General features: G+C 23.3%; 4 protein-coding genes across 6 annotated transcripts in view; 3 read left to right on the top strand and 1 right to left on the bottom strand.

Moving 5' to 3' along the window:
- The window catches only part of LOC127283674 (uncharacterized), a 339,220-nt gene that overhangs the window by 257,438 nt on the left and 55,893 nt on the right, over positions 1 to 25,889 (top strand). The gene's annotated exons all lie outside the window — the stretch shown is intronic.
- LOC127283658 (adenosylhomocysteinase) lies at positions 145 to 10,587 on the top strand. Its single transcript, XM_051308664.1, has 7 exons — positions 145 to 334; positions 3,354 to 3,544; positions 6,658 to 6,999; positions 9,368 to 9,583; positions 9,650 to 9,876; positions 10,141 to 10,306; positions 10,389 to 10,587. Exons 1-7 carry the CDS (start codon positions 316 to 318, stop codon positions 10,518 to 10,520), a joined length of 1,293 nt encoding a protein of 430 aa, XP_051164621.1. The 5' UTR covers positions 145 to 315; the 3' UTR covers positions 10,521 to 10,587.
- On the top strand, positions 10,939 to 11,953 carry LOC127283684 (uncharacterized). The gene is made up of 3 exons (XM_051308703.1): positions 10,939 to 11,112; positions 11,183 to 11,339; positions 11,687 to 11,953. The coding sequence occupies exons 1-3, from the start codon at positions 11,065 to 11,067 to the stop codon at positions 11,920 to 11,922; spliced, it is 441 nt and encodes a 146-aa protein (XP_051164660.1). The 5' UTR covers positions 10,939 to 11,064; the 3' UTR covers positions 11,923 to 11,953.
- Positions 12,106 to 25,818, bottom strand: LOC127283645 (GATOR complex protein WDR59). 3 transcript variants are annotated; one of them, XM_051308649.1, is made up of 21 exons: positions 25,729 to 25,818; positions 24,478 to 24,616; positions 24,303 to 24,352; positions 23,978 to 24,113; positions 21,803 to 22,016; positions 21,368 to 21,501; positions 21,068 to 21,217; positions 20,813 to 20,972; positions 20,558 to 20,637; positions 20,428 to 20,494; positions 20,116 to 20,318; positions 19,410 to 19,673; positions 19,131 to 19,281; positions 18,649 to 18,842; positions 18,408 to 18,544; positions 18,070 to 18,279; positions 16,263 to 16,389; positions 15,296 to 15,325; positions 14,476 to 14,636; positions 13,623 to 13,876; positions 12,106 to 12,339 (listed from the first exon to the last, which is right to left on the bottom strand). In XM_051308649.1, exons 2-21 carry the CDS (start codon positions 24,529 to 24,531, stop codon positions 12,200 to 12,202), a joined length of 2,916 nt encoding a protein of 971 aa, XP_051164606.1. In that variant the 5' UTR covers positions 24,532 to 24,616; positions 25,729 to 25,818; the 3' UTR covers positions 12,106 to 12,199. The 3 variants fall into 3 exon arrangements, with proteins under 3 accessions (XP_051164606.1, XP_051164607.1, XP_051164608.1); XM_051308650.1 differs by lacking the exon at positions 25,729 to 25,818 and having other exon boundaries at positions 15,296 to 15,322; positions 24,478 to 24,921; XM_051308651.1 differs by lacking the exons at positions 15,296 to 15,325; positions 25,729 to 25,818 and having other exon boundaries at positions 24,478 to 24,919.

Raw genomic sequence — 25,889 nt, 5'->3', positions numbered from 1 at the left:
TTAATAATTTGAAACACAGTTTTAAAAAAATGACGTCAGCTGTGACGACTATGACGTATTTTTATCGTCACTCGAAGAATAGTATATCGATAGATCGACTTATTTTTCGATATTTCTGCTCCCTCTGACGGAAAACAGTAGAAACATCTTTTTTGTATAAAAATCCCACACGCCGGCATTGGAGCATTTACTCCGAAAAAAACATTTTTATCTGTTTGTTTAATTTTTTAAAAATCCTGACAAACTGTTCTTATCAGTTTTATAATCTTCAGTTTAAGCTCATTGATATATAGAGAATCTCATCAATTCAACAACATGCCTGAATATAAAGTTGGTAAGTTAAAATTGACACTTTTTTTTCTATACTTGAATAATATTAAATGCATCTCTAAACACGTGTTGCAGCAATTTAAATAAATTATTATCCTTGTAAATTAGCAAGGAAACTTTTCTTAGCATATGGATTTAATAGTTATTTATTTAATATATTTGATAAAATACCATTGTTGAAAAAGAATTTATTTTCTATATTTACGTCGCACTTATGATCACACTGATTATATTTATTACTACAATATTAATTAGAAGGTTTCGTATGAATAAAACAACAATGATCCGAATGTTATCGTTTTATTTATACGAAACCTTCTAATTAATATATTCGGACGTTAAACATTTTCAATACTACAATATAATTTACAAGCCTCGAACTGTACAATTTTTTCCAATTTATTTCAATAAAAGGCAATTTTTTCGATTTATTTTAAAAAATAAAATTAAAAATTAATTTATTAAATTACAGACAAAATACCTATGACTTTTTTTTTAATAAAAATTGCAACTCTTTCACAATTTAATTACATATTTTGAAAATTTGAATCTAAAAATAGTCTTAGCAAAATTAATTACTTTCAATAATTTTAATCAAATTCTTTGAAAATTAAATAATTTAAAATAAAATTTCAATTGAAAATTATCAAAAATTAAATTATTGCCTAAAAATCTTTTAAAAACGTCTTCAGCAATTCAAATTTACAAAATTTTCAATTAATTCTAAAAATATGGACTGTAGCTCTTTTGAAATTCAGTTATTTCAAATATTTTTTAATTTTTTAATAAATAAATAATTATTAAATTAAACATTTTTTTAATATTCAATTATTGTCTATAATTTGTAATAAAAATCTTCACCAATTAAATTTAAAAAATATATATATATTTAAAATATCTTAATATTCAGTTATTTCTAAAAATCTTAAATATTTAATTCTTCCAAAACTCAATTATTATTTTTAAAATTATCTAAAATTCTTTGACAAATTAATAATTTTTAATAATATTAATCAATTATTTCAATTTAAATAATTTTTTATCAAGTTCTTCTAAATTTCAATTATTAAAAATACGTTTCTGGTAAAAATTCTCCCATTTCACAGTGGCCGATTTCTCGAAAAACCTGGCCAAAAATCGAAAAATGATATGATTTCAACCAAAATTGGTATACCCATGTTTTTTGGGCTTCTCAATTCAAATTTTACATTGGTTGTGTCAAATTCAAAATGGCGGATCCAAAATGGCCGTTTAGATTTTAAAAAACTTTGCTGAAAATCGAAAAATGATACGATTTCAATCAAAATTGGTATATCCATGTTTTTTGGGCTTCTGAATTCAAATTTTACATTGGTTGTGTCAAATTCAAAATGGCGGATCCAAAATGGCCGTTTAGATTTTAAAAAACTTTGCTGAAAATCGAAAAATGATACGATTTCAATCAAAATTGGTATATCCATGTTTTTTGGGCTTCTGAATTCAAATTTTACATTGGTTGTGTCAAATTCAAAATGGCGGATCCAAAATGGCCGTTTAGATTTTAAAAAACTTTGCTGAAAAACGAAAAATGATACGATTTCAACCAAAATTGGTATACCCATGTTTTTTGGGCTTCTGAATTCAAATTTTACATTGGTTGTGTCAAATTCAAAATGGCGGATCTAAACTGGCCGTTTAGATTTTAAAAAATTTTGCTAAAAATTAAAAAATTGTACGATTTTAACCAAACTTAGTATACTTACGTTTACTAGGTTTCTGAAATCAAATTTTACATTTGTTTTATCAAATTCAATATGGCGGATCCAAAATATTTGCTGGTATTATAAAATTGCGTAAATGTGTTAGAGCTTATTTTTTTTAAATTACAGACAGTGCTTAAATTTTAGTTTAAAGCGAATGCGAATGAAGAAAAAGTCAGTCTTTCACGTTCAGTTGCACCGCCGGCCGGTGCAACGCGCTGTCGGTAAACCGCGCTTAGTGAAATAAAAAGTGATACCAAAACTGCAGGGGCAGCTTGGGGCAACTGATTTCAATTAAAATGAATTAAAAATATATTCTAGTTTATGATAATACCAGGTAGATCGCGGATATCGGTGGATTTCACAACTATTTTCATGATTTACGTTGATAAAACAATACAAAAATCGTCGCCATGAATAGCGATGTTTAATGTCATTTTTTAAAAACTGTACGTTTTAAATGTGATTATAAATACATTCAACATATTTCATACACCTTTGTTAATAATTCCCAAAAAAAGATATTCAAAAATCTGCTGTATATTAGTATATTTTCACTATTTTAACTGTGACGAAAATTTATAGTTATGAAACGTTCTGAGTAAATCTCTGGCAAAGATCACTTTTACTTGTTCACATAATAAATTGGTGATAAAAAAAGTATAATTTTTTTTCGCAAAATTATGCAGTGAACCCTGCTTTATAATATTCAACAATAAAAAGTATAAATTTCTAAAAAAAATTTTTTGACTTTTGGCCAGGTTTTTCGGGAAATCGGCCACTGTGCATTTCCCATAAAGTATTTTATTTTTAAAAAATGACTGAAAATTTATTGAAAAGTTCTGAACGTTCAAATGAATGAAATATTTTTTTCAATCTATAAATTATTAAAAATTCTGATGTCAATGTAAAATAAAACATTAAATTAAACAATTATTAAATTAATAACTTCTTTTTAAATATTTAAAACAATATTTTGTAATAAAAATTGTACTTAAAGAAGTTGCAAAAAAAATTTTGTTCATTTGAACGTTAAAAACTTTTGTCTCATAAAATTGAATATTTTTTTTTAAAAAAGTAACTTTCATATTTTTTTTTATAATTTTTTTGAAATTCTTGAAAATTTGCTCAATTTTGAAATATTTACGCCTTAAAGTCGATCCAAGGCATGAATTTATTCTATTAATATAATTATTTCAATGGAATTTTACTTGCAAGTAATTCTGTTTAAATTTAGAAATTATGTTATATAATTGTAATATCAAGGATTTTTTTTAATAACAGCTAACATTTCCTTATCCGAATGGGGACGAAAAGAAATAACTCTTGCTGAAAATGAAATGCCCGGATTAATGGCATTAAGGGCAAAATATGGAAAAGAAAAAATTTTAAAAGGAGCACGAATTGCTGGTTGTCTTCACATGACTGTACAAACTGCTGTTTTAATAGAGACATTAGTTGAACTTGGAGCAAAGGTAAAAATATTATATTTTTCTTTCAAATAAAAACGTTCAACGTAGCTGAAGTACGCAACGTTTATGATAAACGATTTTTGAAAAAAATAATTTTTTATAATGAAAAATTCTATAATTTTTTGCCTAAAAAATATTTTTTTATAATTTGTTAATTAATGAAAACTATAAGAAAAATTTTTTGGGCAAAAAATTATAGAATTTTTCATTTTAAAAAATTATTTCTTTAAAAATCGTTTATCATATAAACGTTGCGTACTTCAGCTTTGTATTTTTCACACAGAAAATAATAAATCAGCAAAATTTTTTTTTTTGTAAATTGTTAATCGAGAAGTGTTGCAAAAAAAATGTACAGTAAAAAAATTCAATTAAGAGCAAAATTTTCAATATGATACACTAAAATATAAATATATAAAATGAAAAACAAAATTTCAATGAAGTTTTTTTTTCTATTTCTTCTCTGCGGGAGTTTTAAAACCATAGAATTTTAAAATTCACTTTTCCTCACTCACTTTTTTTAAAGTGAAAATTTTAGCATTTCAATCTTATCTTCATTGATATTATTTTTCCATTCTTCATAATATTATCTTTTCCTTCATATTATAATGTCTTTTGTTGAAAGGTCATACAGATCAAGAATGACCAAAGAATAACACATATCTCCCAACTGTAGAAATGATAAAACACAATAATCGTCAATTATTTTTTGTCACTGATTTTTGTCGTCATAGACAAATAATAGATAAAAATAAATTTAAAAAATACCGATTATAATTACCCCCATGAAATTGGCGTCGATGTTCAGCGACGAAAATTGTTTTTCACAGGACCAAAAATGTAAAATTATTTTTTTTTAGATTTTCGGTCAAAATAATGTTTTGAGAAATATTTTTCAAAGTACTATGTGGATACAAAATAATTTTAAAAATGATTTAATATTTTTGGTCACGTGATAAATAATAATTTTCGACGCTGGGTGTTGATGTAAATTTCATGGAGGTGTATAATTCGCATATTAACGAAATACTAATTGAAGATAATAATTAACTTTTTTTTATTTGTAACAAAATATTGAGCCCACTGTCAAAAGACCATTAAAGGGCAAATACATTTTAATTATATTATGAATACAAAAATAATCGGGACGCATGATTATGTTCTAAAAATTGTTAGTCATAATTTACATTTTATCGAATTTTATTTGTCCTAATTATGTTTTGAGCCGAATTTTTATTTCTTCGAATTGGTATTTTGCATAATTTTCATCAATCCGAATTTCTATATTGCAGAATTTTTATATAACCGAAAATTCAATCCACAGAATTTTTATTTGCTCGAATTTTCATTTAACTTAATAGGCATTTTAAAGAATTTTTATTGGGTAGAATTTCATTGAATAGAATTTTCATTTGTTCGAATTATTATTTGATATAATTTCCATATAATCGATTTTTCATACTACAGAATTTTTACTTAACCGACAAATTATTTAATAGAATTTCTAATTGATAGAATTTTCTATTGTACGAATTTTCAAGTGACGGAACAAACAATCGACAGAAAGATTTCGGCGCGATTTTAAAAAACAACCAATCAAAAATTATTGATAAAATTGTGATTGGTTGGTTTTAAAAATCGCGCTGAAATCTTTCTGTCGATTGTTTGTTCGGCCATTTGAAAATTCGGACAAATGAAAACTCTATCAATTAGAAATTCTATTAAATGATTTGTCGGTTAAGTAAAAATTCTGTAGTATGAAAAATCGATTATATGGAAATTATATCAAATAATAATTCGAACAAATGAAAATGAGTTAGTCCACTGACTTTCGTCTAATAGTGGTTGCGACAAAATTTTTAAAAAATCTAGTTTTAATATATGTGAAACTTGATGATTCCCTAAGTTCATTTACCATAATATTATGGTAAAAATTTTATTCCTTTTAAAAATATTAAATATCAAAAGTAGAAGGTTCACAATGTGATTTTGTAACCTTAAATTTTTCAATTTTTTTAAAAACGCTATTATTAAAAAGTATTAAAAATTTGATGTTGGAACTCACCAAAAACATAAATCACTTTATTCTGCACAGAGGAACGAAAGAATTATTGCAAAAATTTACTATTTTTGGATGATAAACGATTTTTAAAAAAATTTTATTTAAATATTCTCAAGATTTTTATTTACTTATAACTTTTTTGTCGGTGCTCCGAAAAAATTGAGGTTTTGCACAAAGATTTTTTATAATATTCTTTACCTTCTATTTTGGAGATATTAATTTTCAAAATTTTTCATTTAAAAAGGTTAATTAAAAGACTTGAAGTTAACTAACCAAATTCAAACTGCTCCATTTTTTATAAAAATATATTAAAATGTAGCGATTTGAAATTGGTCAGTTAACTTCAAGTCTTTTAATTAACCTTTTTAAATGAAAAATTTTGAAAATTAATATCTCCAAAACAAAGCAAAACACCTTCGTAAGATTTTAATAGAAGGTAAAGAATATTATAAAAAATCTTTGTGCAAAACCTCAATTTTTTCGGAGCACCGACAAAAAAGTTATAATAAAAATCTTGAGAATATTTAAATAAAATTTTTTTAAAAATCGTATATCATCCAAAAATAATAAATTTTTACAATAATTCTTTCGTTCCTCTGTGCAGAATAAAGTGATTTATGTTTTTGGTGAGTTCCAACATCTAATTTTTAATAGTTTTTTAATAATAGCGTTTTTAAAAAAATTGAAAAATTTAAGGTTACAAAATCACATTGTGAACCTCCTACTTTTGATATATTTTAATATTTTTAAAGGGAATAAAATTTTTACCATAATATTATGGTTAATGAACTCAGGGAATCATCGAGTTTCACATATACTAAAACTAGATTTTTTTAAAATTTGGAATATTTCATCATTCTTGAGAAAAACAAAATTAAAGAATAAGATCCTAATTTTAATTAGAAATTTATTTATAAACAAAAATAAAATATTTCATCGATCGTACGAATAAAGGAAGAAAGAAAAATGATCTAATTTTACGATTACATTCTATTATTTAATGAACTAGATTCTTAACGTCGAGATTCTTAATTTGAATTTTTTTGTCATTTTCAAGGTGAGATGGTCTTCCTGTAATATTTTCAGTACTCAGGATCATGCAGCTGCTGCAATAGCAAAAGCCGGTGTTCCAGTTTATGCTTGGAAAGGTGAAACTGAGGAAGAATACATTTGGTGTATTGAACAGACACTTCTTTTTGACGATGGGCAACCATTGAATTTAATTCTTGACGATGGTGGTGATTTGACGAATTTGGTGCATGAAAAGCATCCAGAATATTTGGAAAATTGTCGTGGAATCTCTGAGGAAACAACAACTGGTGTTCACAATCTTTATAAAATGTTTAAGGAGGGTAAACTTCGAGTTCCTGCGATAAATGTCAATGATTCTGTAACCAAGGTTAGTGAATATTCAGATACATATTTTTAAAATTCAGGATGTCTAATAACTTCAACAAAAAATTCCCTTACCTATACTTAATACTATAACTGTCATTAATAAACAAAATATTAGAGCTGATAAAAATCATGATTTAAAAAAAAAAAACAAAAATCCGTTTTTTTTATTTAAATCTGATTTTGTTATTTAAATCAAATTTATTTTTACTTACGTTTTTTTTAATAAATAATTTAACGATAAATTTAATAATAAAAACATCAGAAAATATTTATATATTTTTATCAAAGAAAATCACATTTTTGAATTAATAATTAAAACATATATGTTTTTTAAAATTGTTGATTTAAAAAAAAAAAATTTTTTTTGTCATTCCATTATTTTCCATTATGTATATTCTATTATATTTTGACATCATTAAATTTTAATGATCGCAAGAAATAATTTTTTTTTTCTTGTATTATTTGGTTTCTAAAATCATATAAAGTGGTTAAAAAGAAAAAACTTAATTTCTGACTATTTTGAAATATTTATTTTTTGAAAAAATTAAAATTTTTGAAAATTTATATTGGAAAATATTCTCGATAGAAAATAGTAAACATTGTGATAGAAGTTGAAGAAACGTCAATAAAATGTTATCTTGTTTTCTTTTATTCTATTTCTTTCTTTATTTTTAAATATAAAAAATTTTGAAAATTCATTAAAAAATTCTGAAAAATTCATTAAAAATGTGCGAAAAAATATTGTCAATAGAAAGGAAGAAAAATTGTATAAAAAATTCAATTGTAATAAATTTCAATTTTTTTTTCAAGTCTATAAATTCTAAACTTGTCAAAAAGGAAAACCTTTTATTTTTTACCGCTCTGTATGTTTTTTTTAGGATTAAAATGACACAAAAATAAAAAAATAAATAAAATAAAGTGTTGAAGAAAAGAAAAATTGAGAATTCTAAAAATTCCCAAATTAAAATGAGATTTTGTAGGAAAAATAAAAAATTTTGGCGCTGTTTGTAAAAATAAATATGACATAAATTTTAGTAATTCCAAAAGAATAAGCATTTGAAGGAAAAAATCGTTTTTGAAAATGAAAGATAAATTAAAAATTTAAGGAAATATAAAGTTTAGAAAAGAAGAAATTTCAAAAATAAAATGAAAAATTGCGAAAAAAAAATTGAAAACTTTAGACGAAGGTGAAGTACGCAACGTTTATGATAAACGATTTTTTAAGAAATAATTTTTTTAAATGAAAAATTCTATAATTTTTTGCCTAAAAAATATTTTTTTATAATTTGTTGATTAATGAAAACTACAAGAAATATTTTTTAGGCAAAAAATTATAGCATTTTTTATTTTAAAAAAATATTTCTTAAAAAATCGTTTATCATAAACGTTGCGTACTATAGAGATAATAGAACCTATTTTTTTTAAACCTAATACAGATGAAAAGGTGAATTATTTTTTGAAATTATTCGAATTTATTGAATATTCTTTAAATTCAATTTAGAAACTATCAAAAAAAAATTTTCTATGAATAGATTTTTACAAATTAAACTTGCGATTGATTAAAATTTGATTATATTAGAATTTTAATAGATTAAAATTTTCATAAATTGAGACGTAGATATTTTCAATTTAAAATTGATTAAAAATTATAATCAATTAAAATTCAGATTGTGTAAAAATTTGGATAAATTAAATTAAAAAAAAAAAAGTTACTCTCCTTTATTATTTTTACCTAGGTATTAAAAATAGACTATTTTTGGAATTCATCTGATTATAATTGTTTTTAGGCAGTCAAACTTTTTTTTCATATCACTATTACCGTAATTTATAAAAGTGACGCAACTTTTGTTTACGATGTCTTATTTCTTATATAAAAAGATTATCTACATCACCGAAAAAAAAAATTTTTGAAAAAAAATTCACGGTTTTTTCAAATATGATTTAATTGTTTAATAAAGAAGCTCAATTTTCTTTGAATAAAGTGCATTTTTTACAAAAACAATTATATTTTTAAAAGTGGTTCATTTTTTCAAAATTTTTGTTCAGGAAAAATAGAGATAATCTATTTACGTAGAAAATTAGCCATTGTAAACAAAAATTACATCATTTTTTAAAATGTGTATAATAGTGATATGAAAAAAAAGTTTATCTCATAAAATGTGTGTAAATAAACAAACTTTTAGATTAACAAATTTTTTTTCTAAATCGACATTTTTTCTTCTAAAATATATAATTTAGAAAAACATTTTTTGAATTTTTCAAAAAGGAATATAATTTTTTTTTCTGTTTGCCTGTGCCTAGCAAGAAAAATACAAGATTTTAATTAATTGATCAGAAAATTCCCTGACTATTTGAATTTAAATTTCCAGAGTAAATTCGACAATTTGTACGGTTGCCGTGAGTCATTGATTGATGGAATTAAAAGAGCAACCGATATTATGATTGCCGGCAAAGTTTGTGTCGTTGCTGGCTACGGAGACGTTGGAAAGGGTTGTGCACAAAGTTTGAGAGCATTCGGTGGACGAGTTATTATTACCGAAATTGATCCCATTAATGCCCTACAAGCCGCTATGGAAGGCTATGAGGTTGGTTTTGTTTTGTTTGAAAAAAAAATGAGAATAATATTAATTAATAATTGATATTATTTAAAGGTAACTACTATGGAAGAAGCAAGTCCAAAGGGACAAATTTACGTGACAACAACAGGTTGTAAGGACATCATTACTGGAGATCACTTTTTAAATATGCCCGATGACTCTATTGTTTGTAATATCGGTCATTTTGATTGTGAAATCGACACAAAATGGCTCAATAAAAATGCCACTGAAAAAGTCAGTATCAAACCACAAGTTGATCGTTACACATTGAGTAACGGAAGGTGAGAATTTTAATAAATTTACAAATATTTTAATTCAAACGCCTGATAAATTTTTTATGGAAATTATAAATTCTTTCTGTATATTTAAAGTCTATGATGAACGATTAGAAAAGAAATTATTTTTTAAAATGTAAAATTATAAAAATTTTTATAATTTCTTTTTTATCAATAAACTTCTTTAAAAATCGTTGATCATTAAACGTTGTGGATTTCAGTATTATTTAAATGTTTCTTGAATATTTTCCAAAAATTTTAATTTTCTAGACACATCATTCTTCTTGCTGAAGGTCGTTTAGTGAATTTGGGATGTGCTACTGGACATTCTAGTTTCGTTATGAGTAATTCTTTCACAAATCAAGTATTAGCGCAAATCGAATTATGGACAAAGACTGATTCTTATCCACTTGGCGTTCACATGTTGCCCAAAAAGGTGAGAATTTTATTAAAATTATGTAAATAAGAAAAATTATAAATAATATGATATATTAAAATTTGTTTTTTCATATTTTTAGTTGGACGAGGAAGTGGCTGCTTTACATCTAGCAAAATTAGGAGTAAAACTAACAAAACTCACTCCTGCTCAAGCGGAATATTTAAATATTCCCGTGGAGGGACCTTACAAGCCCGATTATTATAGATATTAAATAAAAAATTCTACGTCACTTCACTTTTTATCGAAAAAGAACAAAAATAAAATTTTTGCAAATAAAATTTTCAGTTTATATTTTAATACATACCTTGAGATACATAATTATTCTCACCTCATCATTAGATCTAAAAGTCATTTGATCTAATTTATAATTGTTAATAATTTTAATAAAATTCTTTAAAAATTAAATTATCTGAAATTATTTTTCAGTTAAATATTTTTAAAAATACAATAATTGAAACTTCAACAAAAAAAAAAACAATTTTAGCAAGTAAAATTACCAAAAATTCTAATTAATAGAAAATAGATGAAAGAAATATTTTTAATTAATTAATCATAAGTAATAAGAATTATAGTAAATTCACATTCTAATAAACCAATTTTCATGTTTTTTGACATTTGAATAAATTAGATCAAACCTCGAAAACTTTGTTTAATTAAAAAACATATGAATATCAATATAACCTAAATTTGTTAGAAACTTGGAAATATTTTCTAATTTGACCTCTAATTTTCCAATTTACATAATCGAGATAAAAATGAAACCACTAGATGTGTTGCCATTAAATGTCAGCCCTTTGATAAAGGTATAAAATATGAAAAATATTACTTTATTTAGTTTCTACAAATTTTTTTTCTTCTTTTTAAATTTACTAGTTATCGCGATGGATGTTTTTAATTGCTGGAATATATCACGGAATAGTGAAGCACAGAGAATACAAAATTGAAGCGGACAAATTTCGTAAAGAGGAAGAAGAAATGAAACTAATAAGAAAAGAACAATTTGCTCGCGAGCAAAATTTAAGAAATCAGGGTAAAAAATTATAAATTTAATTGTTAGTTAATTAAATTCTTAATAAAATGAAAAGATCGCTCCAGCAAAAATCATCAAAACCGAGTAATTTTAATTATTAAAAAAAAAAAACTATAATTATATTCCTTTATATGCCTTGATTATTATTCATTCATTAAGTAAAAATAATTTTTTGAAAAAATAAAAGATATTTTACTAAATAAACTCTTGAATAATAATCAAAATGCATAAAGGAATGTTATGTATTTACAGATTTTTTTTTTTTAAATAATGACTCAACCCATTCTAATTAATTTTCGCTGGAGTAATCCTAAAAAAAATACCTTAAAGAAAAATTTTTTATTCAGAGACTGCACGAGAACTCGCCGAAGCTTTAACTGGTTTACGTGTTGAATTCAAAAAAGTATTTTCTTCAGAAAATAATGACAATTCGTCATCAGAAAATGAATTAACATCAATTGACAAATCTCAAATAAAAATTAATACCATTGCTACTGAATCTTCTTCACATGATAAATCCACATCAACTAATGAATTTATTTTTAAAGATGATTCCAATTCAATAAACGATGATCAAAAATAATAAAAAAAGAAGATTGAAAAATACTATTTTTGTATATTTGAAAAGTTATCTATATATATATACAGTCTCGAAAAAGAAAAGCATTTTAAATATATCAACGAAAAAAATTATTCGAATTCGATGTTATATTCAATAATAGTTTTTCTAATAGTATTTAAATAAAAATATCACTTATACTTTGTTAAAAATAAACAAATTTTTATATTTGATTTTCAACAAAGCTGTAATATATTTACAGTAAAAAAAAGAAACTTAATTAATTTCCCCCAACATGTATTTACATTTTTAGGAGAATAATACTTTCCTGTAAACAACAACAGCCACATCCAGTTGGACATAATGTCTCGTTTGTAAACCAAGCAGCCAAATGTTGTGTGTGACCACCGTGGCCACAAACTATACAAAAATTGCTAGGTCCTAAAAATAATTTATAAAATTTTTTTTAATAAAGAAAAAATTATTAACAAATAAGATCGAAAAAAAAATTATTTTCTTTTTGTGCTTGATTTTGAAATATTGGAAAATTCAGTGAAATTTAATAATTATTTACTGTTTACTTTATTTTATTATTATATTATTTAATAGTAAAAAAAAAGATTAACAAAGTCGTTACGGATTAATTTTATAAAAATTCATACTTTCAAAAATGATTCTGTATAATTTATAGAAAAGGAAATAAGATAAATTAAAAAAAGTAAATAAATAAAAATTATTAAAATAAACAAAAAAACTAAAAAATATTATGTTAAAATTTTTATTATTTTATTTATTTTTGTATTAATTTTTATTTTTTTTTGTCACTTTTCAGCCATTAGAAAAAATATAAAAAGCACAGAATAATTCTTAAAAGTGAAAAAAGAATTATTAGCTCTTGCTTAGAATTAATTAACATTTATTATTGTTTAAAGAATAAAGTATCTAGTGAAAAGATTAGAATAATGAATAAAATGTGTTTTCAAAGTTCATCATTAAAGTAAATTAATTTTGCGTTTTTCAATTATTTGCAAAAACAATGAAACAAATTTTTATTTTACAATAAAAGAATAATAAAAAGAATTTATTTCCAGACGAATTTTTATTTGTTTGAATTTAAATTTTACAGAATTCTAAAAAACGTCGCATTTTTATTATTACAAAACTTTCATTTGACAGAATAAATATCTGACAGGAAAAAAAAATTTGAACTCTAATTTTTAAATTAATTATTAGAAAATCATAAACGAAATTCTGATTGATTAATTTTAAAATTAGCTCCCAAATTTTTCTGGCAGATATTTATTCGAACAAATGAAATAAAAATTCTGTAAAATGAAAATATGGCGTTTTAAGAATTCTGTAAAACTAAAAATTCTTTTAAATATCTATTCTGTCTAATGAAAATTCGAGCGAAAAAATGATTCTGTCAAATTTGAATTCGATGAAATAAAAAGTATGGAAAATGAAAATTCGCTTAAGTAAAAATTCTATAAAATAGTCAAATAAAATAAAATTCTAACAAATTTGTAATGTTAAATTAATTAATAATTTAGAAATTAATTCATGCGTCATTTATTTTGTTCCCTAAATATTAGAAAGAATTATTTCTGTAAGTATCAATTTTTTTTTAAATTAAGCCGCAATAACTTTGTTCTTAATATAGTAATCTGGCTAATTTCAAAAATACCTCTACTTTTATCATAAAATTAAAATGTTTTGCTTACCTCTGACAGAAATGTGACAAATGGCACATTGGAAAGTCAAACGTTTGCAATTACTGCATTGCGGACCTTTACCTGTCTTTCCACAGGACGAGCATTCACTTTGATATTCAATACTTTTGTTTATATCCGTTTGAGATGTGCTAACGTGCTTCAATACTTGAGCTCGTGCATCCAAAAGTTTCCATCTGTGCAACACTTCTGCGTAAGCTTTTTTATATCCATCATAGAGAGCCATATTTTTTTCATCAATCAGTCTAAAGAAATGAAATTAGTAGTAAGATAGCAAAAATAAAAAAAATACATATATATTTTTGTTACTTGGAGAGATTTAAACAAATTACATTTCTCACAGCCATTAAAGTTAATTTTAATGAAGGAAAAATTGTAATAAATTATTTATATAAAAAAGGTTTTTTTCGATTTAAGACGTTTTGTTTTTAATTAAAGTCCATCATAATTAGAGAATTTTAAGGTTTTGGTAATATTTTCTTGTAAAAAGAATTAAAATTATAAATCATCTTGGTTAGGTCCAAATATTTTTAAATTGAAATTTCAGGGTTATTACATTTTCTAGAAATTTGGAAAAGTCACGGAATTTTATTCGCTATTGAAAATTCAGAAAAAAGTATAAAACACTTAGAAAAAAAAAATAAAATCAAAAAATTCATTAAAAACTTTGCCAAACAAAATTTTCATCTATAATAAATTATTTAAAATTAAATAATTAAATAATTTTCCGATTTTTTTCTGTAATTTAGATGAAATAAATGTGGATTAATATTAACAAAAAACATTTTTAATTTTAACATCCCTAATAATTTAATTGTTAAAAAAAAAAAATGAAAATTATTACCTAACATTACGACCGCATTCCCCAAATGCATCTTGAATAACTTTGAGATCATCTAAAGTCTCTGACCAGGAGTTCGATCTGTTTTGTTTAAGATTTTGAAAATTCCATCCTTCCAGACTTGTATCTGCAGGATGTATAGTGTGATATGGAGATCCACCAGGCTGAAACAAATCTTCATTTTAAAAGGAGATTATCGTTGATAATAATTTATTGAAAAATCGAAAATCAGCGTCCTATTAAAAATATTACATATATTGCTGCAAAATAATTTTTTTTTTACAACATTTACACAATTTTTCACTAAAGCTTATTTAGAGAAAAGCAAAGCTTTTTATCATTATCATCATCATAAACACCTTGCAATCAGAATAAAGTAAAAAAAAAAAAGAAAGAAAGATTTGATTGGTGAAAGAAATAATGCAAATTATCAAAAGAAAAATAAATTAAGCATAGTGTTTTGTATGCCGCATTGAACACAAAAGTTTTCTCACTTGAAGGTTCACATCTCAATATATATTTTAACAATTAAGATTTTTTTTTAAAATGTTTTTGAATTTTTCAATAATTGAAATAAAATTTAATTGTAGTTTTTTTAATTTATAAAATACGTAATGAAATTTAATGTATTTAATAATTACAGTTTAAATTTTTTAAAAGTTTGAAGATGATTTGATTTAATTTATTAAAATTTCAGGTACTTTTTTAAAATTCGATTCAAATTAACGGAAAGAAAATGGATTTATTTTTCTAGAAAATTTTACAATTGGAGAGTACCTATTTTTTTTTCTAATACGATATTGAAAAGTGAACCATTTCTTACCTTCGACCACCGCTTTCCCGTGAAAAACTTCTATAACAAAGATAATAAATTTTTTGTCAGTGTACATGTAATGTGTCTTTTCTCACGATTCGTAAAATAATCTGAGTTTGTGTTTTTCTTTTGGGTACAGTTTTATATAAAAGAAAAAAGAAAAAAAAATGAAATTCTATGTTAAAAATATTCTTGAAAACCACACTTACGTCCTAACTTCCTACTTCTGCACTTCTAAAAATACTTTCAAAACGATAAAATAAAACCAAAATCAATATTCTAATGTTCAGTATAAATAAATTTTAAATACAAAATGCAGTTCAATGGAGTAAATTAATAGTAAAAGTAAAACAAATATGAGAATAATAAATAAAAAAACGAGCCATAGATGAATGACAGGGTTGCCACAAGAATAAATATTATTAAATTTCCTCACATTTCCCTGATAAAAATTTGTTATTATAAATTTTTAAATTTTTATTACTATATTCCATGAATGATTGAAGCATTAACAGTTTAAAATTTGTGTAAATTGAATTTTGTTAAATTAAAATTCCGAAAATTTGAAACATAAACCAATTAAAATTTGGACAAATTAAAATTCGTTAATTTTAAGTTTCAAACGATTGAATTTGCATTCAAATTATTTCTTTTAAATAATACATTCGCAAATTAATCTAATCATGAAAAAAATTGTTTTTTCACTAACTTGTGGCTACCTTGAATGAGTTTTATGAGTATGTTATGTTTTTATTTAGAAAAAAAAATCAGTCATGATTTTTAGATCACTTTATTAGCGAGAAAAAGCGTTTTGAATGGTATACTATACCGGCATATGTATATTTTTTTAAAAATCAAAATTAAGGGTAAAAGGAAAATTTAGTGTTAAAAATAAAAGAAAGTGCATGCGGCAAAATTGCGAAAATCTTGAAGAATTGCATATATAATTTTAAATTCAATTTTTCATGATACTTACACTGACGTTTACAGATTTGCTTATCATTCGTCCCTGATTTAAATCTGCATTTTCAGATCGATAACTAAATGCACAACTCAACATACCGGCCATCTGAATATCAGATTGTCGAGCATAATGTTGAATTCTGAGGATAATCAAAAATTTTTTTTAATTTTTCAAACTTTTATATTTAAATTTTTTTAAAAATATATTTAGTACAGATATTTTAGAAACTTATTGGTATATTTCACTAATAATAATAAAATTAATAATAAATAAATGTCATCAAATGAAATTACAAAAATAAAAAAAAATTTGAAAAAATTTATTATGTCCTTATTAAATATTATTCAATAGGTAACGTACGTAAATATTAATATTAGTAAATTTTTTAAATTTTAATTAAATAGAAGAAATTTCCAAAAAAAAATTTCTGACAATAATTCAATTTTAGAGTTTTTATTTGGAACTTTAATAAATAATTGAAATTTTAAAGAAATATCAAAATTATTAAAAATAATTAAACTTTGGAAAAGTTATAGTTGAAATTCTAAGAAATAATTAAATTTCAAAAGATTTTGTTAAATTTCAGAAAATAATTAAATTTTACAGAATTCTAAATAATTTATCAAATAATTGTAGATAACATTTTTTAATAGTAATTGAATTTTCAAAGATTTACAATTCAGATGTTTGAAATTAATTAAACTTCAAGTGATTTTTAATTGAAATTTTTAGTGATTTCTGTTGATGAAGAATTTATAGAAATTATAGACAAAAATTGAATTTCAAACGTTTTTAATTAAATTAATGCTTTCAAATAATTAATTTTTTAAAAAATATTATAAAAATCATTTAAAATCATTAAATTTTGAACGAGTTACAGTTGATATTTTTAGAAATAATAAATAATTAAATTTTAGAAGGTTTTAAATTGAAATTTTTGAAAATAATTGAATTCAAGTGATTTTGAATTGAAATTTTTTGGTGATTTCTCTTGCTGAAGAATGTTTTCAGATAATTAAATTTTTGAAGAATTTGAATATTATAAAAATCATTAGAAATAATTGAATTTCAGAAGAGTTATAATTAAATTTATTAAATTTCAAATAGTTTTAGATGGAAAAATTTAAAAATAATAAATTTTAATAGGTTTTAAATTGAAATTTTTAATAATTTTATTTTATTTTAATTAATTGTAAATAATTGTTGAATTTCCTAAAATTTTTCATTGAAAAATAATTTAAAAATATTGAATTTGTGAAGAATTTCAATAAAATTATTAAAAATAATTAATTTAGAGGAAAATGTTTGTTAAAAATTTGATAAATAATTGAAATAAAAAAGATCTGAATTGTATACTTAAAAAGACGTATTTTGTTTAAAAAATTTGTAAAAAATGTAAAAAAAAAGTTGAAAAAGTTATATAATCGGAGGCCTGCATTCTGAATTAATTTTAATTGTAATTTGTTTTTAAAACCGGAACAATAACATTATATATTTATGGAATGTTTAGAACCGTGTTTAATATTGATGAAAAAATTTTTTTTAAGATCTTTTTGACGGTCAAAAGGCCAAAGAAAAAATTTTTTCACTATATATTTATATTTGTTTATATTCCCAGGTCCCTAATGATGAAAATAGTTTAGATTTTTGAAACGTCGGATTTTTAATAAATCTGACTTGCTTGTCCAAAAGTGTCGTTTTTCAAATGATTGATTTTTTTTTAATTTTGTAAAAAAAATAGTAAATAAATAAATTATCGACTTTCATATAATATTATAAAACGCATAATTATTGAATATTTAAAAATATAATTACTCACAGGGAGTGAATTAAATTTTGACCAAATGGATGTAAAGGCCACGTTACTTCTATATCCGAAGGTTGAGATGTACTTGGAGTAGAATGTGTCGTAGGTTGAGATATAACCAAAGCCGCTAAATACCAAGCTTGCACCAAATCCGGCCTTTCCAAAGACGCAGCTACATTTGCATTATAATGACACATTGCAGATATATCTGTGGTATTTATTCTATGAAAAAAAGAAAAAGAGAATTAATAAAATTGAAAATTAATAATATTGTTAAAAAAACGCACCAATTTATACGGTAGCAAGAAAAAAAAAAATATTATAATTGTATATTTAAAAAATGGACATACATATATTTCTCGGCAAGTTCTTTATTGACAAAGAACAATGAAGAAGCATCATAAATTGTCACCATTGAATGATAATTTTTGTGACAAAGTTTACTTTGAAATTTACTGGAATTTTGCAAGCCTCGTCTTGAAATATTCTATTTAAAATTAAAGCAAAAAAAAAAAAAAAAGAAAGGTTTGAAAATTATTTTCGTAATAAAATTTTTTTAGTTTTTTGAATATGGAGAAAAAAATTTCTTACACGATCATGAAAATAATAGGAACTAATTGAAATATTATCATTAGACTGGCCATAGGAAGTTGGATAAATTTGCATGAAATTTCCATTATTATGAACACTCGAACCTAAAGCAGCTAATGCTCTAGGCGTTGCACCTTCTGGTTTCATGGAACTTCTTCTTGCATAATGGGATCTTCCAAAACAAACAAGAATCCCTGAAAGAATAACTAAATATAATAATTTATATTTACATGAAAATTAAATATTAAAATTCAGTTTTCCCAATTGTTTGTTTATTATTATTATTATATAAAATATAAAAAATCATTTGAAATTTAGGAAAAATTAAGACTTAGAAATTTATTTTTACGAAAATTCTATTAGGAATGTATAATTTTGGAAAAATTTATTTAGGAAATTCTAAAATTAGAAAAAACATTTACTAATATAATTTTACTTAATTTTATTAAAATGTAATTTATCATAGTGAAAATTTGCCTCACCAACGCAGGAAAATTTTGCACCCGATGTTCTTGGAAATGGAATGTATGCATCCTGATAATTAGCGCAAATATTGCTCGAGTTCAAAAAATTTGCATTATGTTGCATATGATATTTTAAATGATTATTTTCTGGTTCATCTTTAATACACATCTAATAAGGAAAAATAAAAATTATTTTCAAACATAAAAATGATTTTCAATCTAAAAAAAAACCATCTAATCTATAAAAATTATTTTCTACGTTAAAAATGTTATACATACTAAATTATAATTTATTACCTGATCTAAAGTAGCAATAAGTTGTCGCAAACATGGCTCTAGACAAGAACGATTTTTTCTAACACGCTGCTGAGCAGTTTGTTTCAATACTTTTAATAATTTCACTTTTATCGTATTATCAACTGTCGTTCCAGAACAAAATTGAAAAGTTGGCTGCGCACTGTATGGATAATTACCCGGAAAATTTACTTTTAATATCACATTATAATTTTTGTTACACGCAGTAACTGTACAGCTTCTTTCCACAGCATCCATTTCATTTACCTGATAATGTTATTTTATCAAATTTTGTTACATGATGCAAAATATAATCATTAAGAGACTAAGAGTAAAATAATCGAAATGAGATTTTAAATAAACATTTAAGTTGTAAATTTTTATTTTTATTTAGCTGATAAAAATGATTTTTTTAAATCTAATTTTTTTTATTTAAATAAGATTTCTTTATTTAAATAACATTTTAAAAAAGTTAATTTCTAAATAGTTTTTTTTTATGTTGGTGATATTTACTGCGTTTATGATCAATGATTGAAAAAATATATATATTTTTTTTTCATCTGGATGATAATAGAATTTTTTTTCCTACAAATTATTTTCTTTTAAAAATTTTTGATTGACAAATGTTATAAAAATTATTTTTTTAAATGAAATTGATTTAAATCATTGCGCAGCTCTGTTATTTTGATAATGCTTTTACATTACTTACCTCTATATTTGGTATATTTATATTTATAAGAGAAAATTCTTGCTGTAATGTTTTTGGTTGCGTTGGAGAAGGCACTTCTTTATCCTGCTCGGATACATTTAAATCATGATTTACCGTTGAACCATCAATTTTTGTCACATAATTTAAATCTGATTCATTTTGAGATTCATGAAGCTGAAGTTGTTGAACTGTTTGTAGTGATCCTGAAAGAGAAAAAAAAATTCGTATTTAATTTTAATAATTCCCTTTTTTTATTTGCTCTATTTGAAATTGAAAATAAAAATTCTTAAATTACTTAAATAAAATACTTACTTAAATTACTGTCTTCTGAATACTGAGTAAAAACTGAAGTTCCATCTTCTATGTCATGCCCGCATAACTGAAAAAAAAATTATTAATTTTTGGTTTTATAAAAAATAATTTAAAAAAACTTTTTAAATACCTTTTTCAATAGTGGATCAATTTTAAATATCCTCAAGCACTGATCCTTCGACCACGTAATCAATTCATAATCACTATTTTCTGTAAAATTTTCTTGTTATTTACTAGGACAATTTAAATAAACTATACATATTTAATTTTAGAAAATTTTGAATAAGATAATAATAATAAAAATAATTATTATTTGATAAATAATCTCAAAAATTTTCCTGTAGAAAATCTTTGCCATTTGCATTAGAAGAGAATTAATAAATACCAGACTTTTGTTGCCTCCATTGAAATTCTAAAACAACATCCGTATGTCCAACGAATGTATAAATTGGAGAACTGAGATTCGCTGTATTCCACAATAGAAGACTATTTTCTCCTCGTCGCAATTGCGGCACGACAATTGTGACAAGACCTTCTCCAAAGGGCTAAAAACAAAAATAATTATATTACAAAAATACAAAAAATGAAAAATCATGATATAATTTATAAAAACTTTAAAAAAAAGAAAGTATCCAAATACCGTGTATCTCGCTCTCCATACTGGAGAATTAGTTGTAAGAACACTTTCGGCTCTTCGTGGATTTCCTATATCGAATATTTTTACTGTACAATCCTGACTCGATGTTGCCAATTGATTTTGTTGAAAAGGACACCAATCTAAGCCGTGAATCTAAAAAAAACAGTTAAATAAACTATTATTATTATTTAAATAAATTATATTACTACTAAAAATTGATAAAGAAAATAAATAAAAATCAATGTACAATAAATAAAGGAAATAAACAAAAATGAGATACTCAAAAAAAGAGTAGGTACTCACTTTTGTCAAGTGAGCTGCTATATATTGTACTGGACTATTTCCTTTTCTTTGATCCCATATTTTAACATCTCCATCGTGTGCAGTTGCCAACATATGAGGAGACAATATATTCCATTGCACTTGAGAAGCTCCGGCTAAAAATTATTTTAATTTAAAAAAAAATCCTAGAAATATTTTTCCACGGAAAAAAAATATAAAGTAACTTCTACTATTTGCTAACAAAAGTAAAATTTAAACTGTTTAAAATTTCTGCGCATCTCTGTCAATTTTTGCTCCGAAAATTAAAATTTACTTCTGAAATAGTAAAATTTATTCAAGAAATAATATTTTTTACTATTTCCAAAGCAAAAATGCACAGAAATTAGGATTTATTTTGAAAGTATGTATAGTAAAAATTATTTCATTTTTCTCCGTGTTGAGAAAAAAAAAACTTACCAACTGCTGAAAGAGATTGACTCGGTTTTCTCTGATCACGTATGTCCCAAATGTGTATAAATGTGTCAATACTGCATGAAGCTAAAAGTTCTGGTTCTGAAGGATGCCAATTTAAATCACTAACTACCCGTGTATGTGCTCGTAAACTGTGAACCGTTTGTAAATCATATCCTGCTCCTCCCGTAAACGACAGTATTTCCACTCGTGTATTACTCTAAACATATATATATTATATTTTTTTAATAAATTGAAAATTACAGGGATACATTTTTTCTTTAAAATTGGTGAAAAAGTAAATTATTTTCCAAAAGTAGGTGACAAAAAAAAATGATAATTAAAACCAATTAAGGTAGTGCAAAAAATTAGATTTTTGGATAAATTGAAAATTAAATTTCAAAATACAAAATTAAATTGATAAATATTAATATTACTTATATTAGGATAAATTGAAATTCGAAAAATTTAAAACATCAATTAAAATTTAGAAACATTAAAATACGGATAATTTGGAAACTTAAATAGTTTAATCTCCAAGTAGATTCAAAATTTCATTAATTTTAAGTTTCAAAAGATTGAATTTGCATTTAATTAAAATTTGTTTTGATAAATAAAAATATAAATAAATACTTTATTAAAATGTAGTGTTTTCAAAATTTTTTATTTTCAAAAGATAAATAATTTTTGATAAAATATCAGTAGAATATTAAAAATAATTTGAAAAAAAATGTTTAAAAAATATTAATTCATTGATTTAAATCATGATTTAAACGTAAACAATCTTTCAATTTATATTTTGATTTAAATCATGATTTAAATCAAATTGATTTAAATCATTGCAGCCCTGATAATTTTAGATTATTCTTTAAAAATGTTAATACAGTCCTCGAATCGACTTTAAGACGCATAAAAGGCAAATTTAGTCAATTGAAATTAGAAGAAAAATTGAAAAAGTCGATTTTTTAAATATTATTAAATTAAATTTAATAAATATTTTATTTCAATATTAACAATTGATATTCGATATTAAAAATAAATTTTAATAATTCCTCAATAAAATTAATAACATAGGAATCTTTCAAGAAATTTTATTATTTATTTATTTATTATAATAATGTAACATAGATATATATATATTATCTTTTTACATGAGGCTGTAATTATGTATCTATTCACTTAAACAGAAAGCTCTTAATTTTACTAAACCTTTTACAAAATAAAACAATTTCTTTACATCTAGAAATTTTATTTAGATATAATATTTTAAAATTAAATTGAGAAAACTGTTTAACAATTTAAAAAATTTTAGATTTATTAAAAAATATGAAAGTTAGTTTCTCAAAAAAAATTTCAAGTATGATTTAGACAAATTATTAATAAATTCAGAATTTTGTTATAGTTTGAAGTTGAAATAATTAAACTTTTCAGTCACTTTTTAAAAATTAAATATTTTTTTGAAAAATTAGAGAATTTTGTACGTGAAAGTGTTTTAAATAATTTTGAATTTTAGAAAAATTTGATAAAAATTATATATGAATTGAAACAAATGAAAATTTTAAAAATATTTGAGTTTTGTAAGAGTGACATATTTAAGAATTTTAGAAATAATTCAATTTCAAGAGATTTTAAATTAGAATTTTTGAAAAAAATTAAATTGCAAAAGAATTTTTACAAAGTGTAGGCAATAATAATTGAATGTTAAAAAAATTTTCATTAAATAATTAAAAAATATGTAAAATAATTTAATTTTAGAACTTGTTTAAAATTATTCAAAATACTTAACTTGCCGAAAGGAAGTTTAAATAGAAATTTAAAAAAATTGAATTTCAGAAGAGCTAAAATCCAGATTTTTATAATTAATCAAATTTCAGATTTTGAATTGAAAATTTTGTAAATTTGAATTGCTAAAGACTTTTTTTTTTAAAGAATTTCAGAAATAATTAAATTTTAAAAAACTTTTATCTATGAAAAATGTTTTAAATAATGTTCTTTAAAATGTTATAAATTGAATTTTCAATGAATTTTATTAAAAATCATTGAAAATAATTAATTTCGCAAAGACTTTTTAGATTCAAAATTTTAAAATTACAATTAAATTTTGAAACAACTACAGTTTGTACTAAAAAAAAGTCATTGATATTTTGTTTTTAATTTGATATGTTTATGACAATTACTTACTGATATTGCACAAAGATGACAATTTGAAGCAGTTGGATTCCATTCAGCAGAACCAACTTCATATTTGCTTTGTCTATTGAATTTTTTTAATGTATCCGATACATCGTCTAGCTGTTTTACCGCAAAACAACGTCGACTAAAATCACATAAACAAGTGGTTTTTAGTTCTAAAATATATAGCAACTTTGAACTTAAAAAAAATTAAGAGTAAGAAAAAATTTGCAAATTTTTCAAAGATAACCTCACTTTTTAAATTTTAGATAAAAGAAGATTAATTAAAAAAAAAAAGAGTTAAATAAAATAATTTTGTAAAATTAATACTTACCCTGCCAATAAAACATGGTTACCAGTGGCATCAACTGCCATGGTATTAGCCTAAAAAACAAAACCATAACAATGACATTTATTTTGTTTTTTCAATTCAACAATGACATAATTTTTTTATCATATTAATTTTTATTATGAATTTTTTTGTAAATAATCTATAAATAATTTTATACCTGTAAATCACGATGTTCAGTGACAACATAGTTGCTGCCCCAGCGTTTTGACATAATTATTTATAATTTAAAAACTAGCTTCTGTCATTTTATTTAGAGGTTATGAATGCCCATCAATATTTTCGTTTTGGATTTTACACACTGTAAAAAGTCCAAACAGAATTTTCCCAAAGATAGGAATTTTACTTTTAAGAATCCATGGCACAAATACTATATTAAATGCAGAAATAATACAGGGTCCAAAATGGAAAATACAATATTTGGTAATTTTACTATTTCGAATATTGGGATTTTCCATTCCTCGGCGAAATTCCTACTTTTAAAGTGGGTAATAATGTTACCCACTTTCAAAAGGACGAAATGACTGAAGGCTGTGAAACTGCACTAGATGGGAAAATTACCATTGGCGAACGTAACCTTACTAAAGCAAAAATGACAATTCCACACTGTAGTATTTTTCCTGTTTTTAATGTAGTATAATCACAAGTGTTGGTAATATTCCCGTTTCTTTAGAAAAATACATTAGCGTGTAAAATTACCATTTTTTAAAAGTAATATTAACAATTTTTGGAAAATTCCCAAATATTGAAATTCATAATATACGCATACATTTACGATTTATGCGTCGTGTGCAATCATTAATGCCCGGCAGCAGTCGGCATTCATCGACAATTGTCTTTTTGATTGTAAAAATGGTAAAATTTTACGACACGAGTTATTTTATCCTTACATAGGACAATTCATAAAAGTTTTTGTTCATAATTTAAATTAAACTTGAATATGAAAAATAAAAATGTTAATGTTTCTTGTGCAAAAATATAGGAATAAAATATAGAGTCTAATTGTGTTTATAATTATTTTTTCTTTTTATTTTATAAAATTCTTTAGCGAATATTAATAACTTAAAAGTAAATACCTTCATCGTAATCGCATAAAAAGTATAAATTATTCCTATATTTTTATAAACATAAAAATTTAATATTTTATAAAATTTCGGAAAAGTACTCTTTTTTCAAAGCAATTTTATTTCAGTCGGTAACATTACTGATGTCTGTATATTTACTTTCTCCTGCGTTTAAAATACCAGAAAGTGTAACTGTACAGTTCGTGGCAATTTTCCCATCTCGTCTGGAAAATTACATAACCTAAAAATTTTATTCCCATCGACAGTAAAAGTGCCGTTCTGATAGTGGGTAATAATCTTTCCCACTTTCAAAGTGGTAAAATTCCATTAAGTCTTTTTACAGTGCATTGTCTTATGTGTGAGTGCATAATACAAATACAGATTCATTTATGTATATATATATATCAACTGACTGCGACGATAAAATAATAAGTTTGCGCAAATTTTGCGATTGCAACGCTTCTTGCGTCTGATATATGAACAAACATAACCTCTCTCCCTCTTCACC

Source organism: Leptopilina boulardi, unplaced genomic scaffold (genome assembly GCF_019393585.1).
Source record: "Leptopilina boulardi isolate dan_hultmark-lab unplaced genomic scaffold, ZJU_Lbou_2.1 LbouV2_310, whole genome shotgun sequence".
NCBI classification, from domain to species: Eukaryota; Metazoa; Arthropoda; class Insecta; order Hymenoptera; family Figitidae; genus Leptopilina; species Leptopilina boulardi.
The sequence above is the reverse complement of the archived record's forward strand: the minus strand, read 5'-3'. Positions and strand labels throughout refer to the sequence as shown.